Source organism: Grammomys surdaster, unplaced genomic scaffold (assembly GCF_004785775.1).
Source record: "Grammomys surdaster isolate TR1022 unplaced genomic scaffold, NIH_TR_1.0 339, whole genome shotgun sequence".
NCBI classification, from domain to species: Eukaryota; Metazoa; Chordata; class Mammalia; order Rodentia; family Muridae; genus Grammomys; species Grammomys surdaster.
In genome coordinates this window covers 1,068,997-1,075,203 of record NW_021604758.1, presented here as the reverse complement: position 1 = coordinate 1,075,203, position 6,207 = coordinate 1,068,997, and the positions used below count along the sequence as shown (strand labels likewise).

Genomic DNA, 6,207 nt, shown 5'->3' with positions numbered 1-6,207 from the left:
CCCCTGCCTAGAATCCCCCAGTGAGGGGCTGGGGGCGTGGCTCAGTGTAGAGCCCCTGCCTAGAATGCCCCAGGGAGGGGCTGGGGAGTGCCTAGCATGGGTAAGGCTCTAGGTTTTATCCCAGGGGAAGTGTTGGTACAGGAGGCACAAATCTTGCTTTTGTCTGACCTTTTAGACACGGGTTGTCACCTTCTGAGCTTTTCACCTCCTGTCATATGAGGTGACAAGTCAATTCTGCCCCTTCTGTTCTTTCTCAGCCTGGATCCTGAACACTGGGGCTGAGATCTCCATCACCCCCGAGCCTGCCCAACCTGCAGAGGGGGACAATGTCACGCTGGTAGTCCATGGGCTTTCGGGGGAACTGCTTGCCTACAACTGGTATGCGGGGCCTACGCTCAGCCTGACCTTCTTGGTGGCCAGTTACATTGTCAGCACTGGTGATGAGACCCCCGGACCAGCCCACACAGGGCGGGAAGCTGTGCGTCCCGATGGCAGCCTTGACATCCACGGTGCCCTACTTGGGCACACAGGCACCTATATCCTGCAGACTCTTAACCGGCAGTTTCAGACGGAGGTGGGCTACGGACACATGCAGGTCTATGGTGAGCCATCCCCTCTGACATCTCTGACACTGTCCACTCTCTTCCTCACCCTCACCCCTCCTTTGAGGAACAAAAGAAACAAGTATTTATTCTCCAAAATAGCATCGTGTGGTGTGTGTGTGTGTGGCACAGAATATATGCGGAGGTCAGAGAACAACTTTATAGAGTCAGTTCTTTCTACCCCATGGAAGCCAGGGATTGAACTCAGGTCATCAGGTTTGGTGGCAAGCGCTTTTATCCACTGAGCCATCTTGCGAGCCCTTAAAAATGCTTTTAAAATAGGTTGTGGGTGTGCCTAAATCAACACAAAAATGCTTACTGTCTCCATTCTGGCTTCCAGGATGATATCTGTCTTCCAAAGCCATTCTTGGTCACTATGGCTGGGGTGCAGAAGTACAACTTGGTGGTACTTCTTGCCCCGGGGACAGGAGGTGCCCCTCCCCTCCCCCTTTGTCTCTCACTCCGCCCATAGAGATCCTGACTCCTCCCACGGTCATGGCCAACGACACTGCGCTGGTGGAGCGTAGGGATACCCTTCGTCTCATCTGTAGCAGCCCCAGCCCCGCCGAGGTCCGCTGGTTCTTCAATGGTGACGCTCTGCCCGTGGCTGTCCGCTTGGGCCTGTCCCCTGATGGCAGGATGCTGACCCGGCATGGCATCCGCAGAGAGGAGGCAGGCGCCTACCAATGCGAGGTGTGGAACCCGGTCAGCGTCAGCCGCAGCGAGCCGCTGAACCTGACGGTATACTGTGAGTCTTCCAAGGCACCTGATACCCATATCTCACAGATGGGGAAACTGAGGTCACGAGGAGTCCACAGTCACACAGCAAGTCAGCAAGCAGGCTGGGGAAGGAGCCAGGGCCCTTCTTAAAACATACTTGACTGCTCGGTCACTTTATGAAGTGCAGGTTATGGCTGATAAAGCCAGGTCGATGTAGGACCCTGTAGATGACAGAGGGAACACATGCCTGCCATCCCAGGTATCCGGAGGCGGAGGGAAGATCATTACTAAGACCGAGCCATGGCATATGTCTGGCACGCACCAAACTCCATCTACAGCCTCACAAAATGCTTCTGTGAGCGTACGGCAATAATCCTAGGGAAATGAAGTCAGGATCCCAAGCTCCGGTCCTTGTCAGCTGCATATTAACTTCAAGGTCAACCTGGGCTACATGAAGGCCTGTCTGAAAAGAAATAGGAAAAAGGAAAGATGCCTAAAGAAACGGATAGCATGGACACAGGGATGCTTAGCTTTGAGAAGGTTTCGAGGTTAACTGTCATTGGAACTCAGGGCTCAGCAGACATATCACAAGAGCTCATCACAGAAGCGCACGGTACTTCCTGGGCCAGCAGCTGTGTGTGTCAAATCCTGAGAATACAAATGACCAAGTTGCCCAGCCGTAGTGGGGCACCCCTTTAATTCAAGAGGCAGAGGCAGGGGAATTGCTGTGAGTTCAAGGTCAGCCAGGGCTACATAATGAAGCTTTTTCTCCAATAATAATAATAATAACAACAACAACAGTAATAATTTCAAAAATAAGGCTGATGTACAGAAACTAAAATTCTAGAATCTTGCAACCAGAGGATTCCAGATGCTGGAAACTCTAGAACCAGAGACAAGGCTCGAGTTTAGACTGTGAAGCCTAGAAACACTAGAAACACCCTAGAATCAAGTTCTAACAACTGAAAGTCTAGAACTTTAGACACCCAGATTTCTAAAGCCCAAGAAACCAAGAACCTAGAAGCATGGGTTCTTTTTGTTTTGGTTGGTTTGTTTTAGTTTTATTGTTTTTCAAGACAAGGTTTCTCTGTGTAGACCAGGCTAACCTTGACCACCTGCCTCTGCCTCCCGAGTGCTGGGACTAAAGGCGTGCGCCACCACTGCCAGCTCCACACATTCTTTTTTATAGATAAAAACAACAACAACAAAAAAGACAAACAAACGAAACAAAAAACTGAGTTCTCACGGGAGGGGAAGTGAGTCTCGAACTTGTAGAGTGTTAGAAGTCAAGACGTGATTGAGAAAGACTCAAGTTCTTTCTCCCCTCTCAGCCCTGCCCGCCCCAGCGACCCAATCCGGTAGACAGAAGACCTGAGGTGCACGCCTTTGTCCCCTCCCACCCCACTCCTGCCCCTCCTGTGTCTCTCCCTCCTGCCCTACAGTCGGCCCTGAACGAGTGGCTATCCTCCAAGACTCTACCACCCGCACGGGCTGCACTATTAAAGTGGACTTCAACACGTCCCTCACCCTGTGGTGTGTGTCCCGGTCCTGCCCTGAGCCAGAGTACGTGTGGGCCTTCAATGGGAAGGCCTTGAAGAATGGTCAGGATCATCTGAACATCAGCGGCATGACGGCAGCCCACGAGGGCACGTACACGTGTATCGCTAAGAACTCCAAGACGCTGCTGTCCGGCTCTGCCTCAGTGGTGGTCAAGCTGTCTGGTGAGTCAGTCCCTGGCTGATAGCCACCTGCTCTCCAGAGAGGCACCGCTGGCCTTTGCTGCCTGGGCCACCCCTTTCCCAGAAGATAACTGGATTCCCAGCACACTCGTTGGCCAGTTGGGACAAGGTGGCGTATCCGATTGTCCCGGTCTTCTCTAGGTGCGAAAAGAGGCAGGCAAAGAAATGGTGACTCATATCCTCTGCCTTGCGGTTAGACTGAGTGATACATGAGCCCACGTCCCCTTCTGGTGGGGTGGACCAGGCTCCACGTCCTTTCGTGTCCTTACCCCGCTTAGTAGAAAGGCACCAGCTGCAGAGAGCCCTGCTCAACCCAAGACACACAAACCTGAACTTCCTCCAACTACATTGTCCATCAATTAGTCTGATGGCATGTGGGCATGCGCGAGTGCCCGTGCCCGTGCACGTGCACGTGCACGTGCGCGAGTGCCAATGCACGTGTGTGTGCGCGTGCCCGTGCGCGAGTGCCCATGCGGGAGTGCTCTCTGTCTCTCCTTTTCTCTGTCTCTCTGACACACACACACACACACACACACGCACACACACACACACCCCACAGGTGAAAAACCACACACCAGAAGGTCTCCACACCTCTGTTCCACGCATGGGGGTGGGGTGGGCATTGAGAGACAATGAGGGAACAGCGCTCATGCCCCAAGGATCGTGGCTTTGAACGTCAAGTCCTCATTTTATAGCAAATGTGGAAGGGCTCACCTATAATCACAGCATTTGAGAGGTGAAGGCAGGAGGATCAGGAGTTCAAGGCCATCCTCAGCTACACAGACATTTCAAAGTCAGCCTCAGCTACATCAGACCTTGCCTCAAAAAAAGAAAAAAAAAAGTCTCATTAATTCTACCTGGGTTTCTGGGTTTCTTCTCAAATGACCACTGGGGACAGTGGGAATCGTCCACCCCCTCCTCCCTCCCTTCTTCCTCCACTAACAGGCTGGGTCTCATGCAAAGGGTGGGGATGGACCCTCTTTCACGCAGAGCAGAGATGACTGTCGCAAAGGTAAGCGTGCCTCCTGTCTTACCTGTGAGGGACCTTGGCTGGAGACAGGGTGGACCAGATGACCTCAGGGCCAACATGGTGGGTGTCCAAGGTCTGCAGGTAGGTGCAGGGTATGCCTAATGACACATTCCCAAAACTGCCCCACAAGTTGCCAGAAATCCTGTGGCAGGTGCTGAGATGGAGACAGAGAAACATGGCTCTTATCTCACCTGGGGAACAAGCTGAGGTGATGGAGGAGGCATGGTCTTTCTCTGACTTCAGAGGTATTAGTGAAGCTGCCAGTTAAAGAGAAGAGTCACCTTCTCTGGGCTCCCAGACACTGGTGTGGAAGAGATAAAACCCTCTAGTCAAAGGAAGGAGGCACAGCCTGGAAGAATTTCCAGGTCATTAGGAGACATGACGCTACTCTAAATTTCCTAGTCTGATGGGGGAGACACAAGTCCCACTTTGGGAACCTGTCAAATCTGATGGAGGAGTACAATCTCCCCACTTTCTTTGAAGTTTTTCTATAAAATAGAGAAAAATATTCCCAACTTTGGGGGGGGGTCTCCAACTTGATCAGAATGTTTCACTCCCAATAATCCACAATTTCTCAGTCTGATGGAGGAGACGGAAGCTCCCACCTTCTAGAAAATCTTAAACCCATGGAATAGTCTTCCCAGCTTCTTGGGTCCCAAAGTTGATTGAAAAAAAAAATCTAGATTGTCCCAATCTGATGGAGGAGACACAATCTATATCTTGTGAGAATTTTCCATGTGATACAGGATGCACAGCTTCATCTTTCCTAGAGTCTTCCAATCTGATGGAGGAGTTGTCATCCCCATATTCTTGGGTCTGCTGCTCTCACAGAAAAGCCACAGTGTGGGAGGAGATGTTCCAACCATCTGATGGGGGAAACACAGCTCCATATTCTAGGATTTCCAGTCTGATAGGGGAGGCATGGTCCCCAGAGTTTATTTTCTACCCTGATGGAGGAGACATGGCCAGACCCTGTGGGGTCTTTCAATTAATTACATAGGACCTGCACCATCATCCAAGGCTGAAATCTAAACAGGGGAGATGTCTTCCTGGCAAGTACCACTGAGAAAGAATCTATGTGATCACCCTAGAAATCACCTCCATCCTCTGTCTCCTCCCAGCACCTCATGAGGAGCACCATCAGTCAGGGGGCTGGCCAAGGGAGGGGGAGGACACCACACTCTGGGAAGTCCTGGCTGACGGTGGTGGTGTTCTCTCTTCAGCCGCAGCTGTAGCCATGATGATTGTTCCTGTACCGACTAAGCCAATGGAGGGCCAGGATGTGACCCTGACTGTCCAAGGGTACCCCAAGGACCTGCTAGTCTACGCCTGGTACCGTGGACCTGCCTCGGAGCCCAACCGACTGCTCAGCCAGCTGCCGTCAGGGAACTGGATCGCCGGCCCAGCGCACACAGGTCGGGAGGTGGGCTTTGCCAATTGCTCACTGCTGGTCCAGAAGCTGAACCTCACAGATGCCGGACGTTACACACTCAAGACCGTCACACTGCAGGGCAAGACCGACACTCTGGAGGTGGAGCTACAGGTGGCCCGTGAGTGAGCAGCGGGGGATGGGGGCACCCAAAGATGTCTTTCTCCTCCCTTGTATGCCTGTGGGACACAGGCATATGCCTCTTCCATCTGACCTGAGTGTCCCCATATGGGTCCTTGCTTTGCCTCTCAAAGGATGACGTCCACCGAGGTATACGCCATATGGATAGGTAGCCGTACAGAGGGGTGTCGTGTGAGGGTGGGCATCTTTTTTCCTTAGGTGAGTGGAAACTAAACCACGTGAATCCAGCATCTTCCACCACACTGGGGAGCTGGGGTAAATGCAGGTGTTTTCCTCCCCCATGAGACATGACATGAGGGCAAGACGTTTTCACCTTCAGACACCAGAACGCTCCCAACCTGAAAGTGCACTAGGATGTAGGCTGCTAGGTGTGTCTCCTCCATCAGACAGAGTTCTCTGTTGGGAACCACCTCTCCCCCATCAAGCTGAGGGCTCCCACAGCAGAGAACCATGTCATTCTTAACAGACTAAAAATTGTGTCTCCTCCATCAGACTGGGAGCTCCCAGAATCAGGGACCATGTCTCCTCCATCAGACTGGGAGCTTC

General features: G+C 52.3%; 1 protein-coding gene across 1 annotated transcript in view; it reads left to right on the top strand.

Annotated features, from left to right (window-relative positions):
- Window positions 1-6,207, top strand: part of Ceacam16 (carcinoembryonic antigen related cell adhesion molecule 16) — a 9,089-nt gene that overhangs the window by 2,008 nt on the left and 874 nt on the right. The window contains exons 2-5 of the mRNA XM_028778667.1: window positions 258-602; window positions 1,075-1,350; window positions 2,765-3,043; window positions 5,315-5,641. Of these exons, the coding sequence (XP_028634500.1) occupies window positions 258-602; window positions 1,075-1,350; window positions 2,765-3,043; window positions 5,315-5,641 (1,227 nt within the window). The remainder of the gene's footprint in view (window positions 1-257; window positions 603-1,074; window positions 1,351-2,764; window positions 3,044-5,314; window positions 5,642-6,207) is intronic.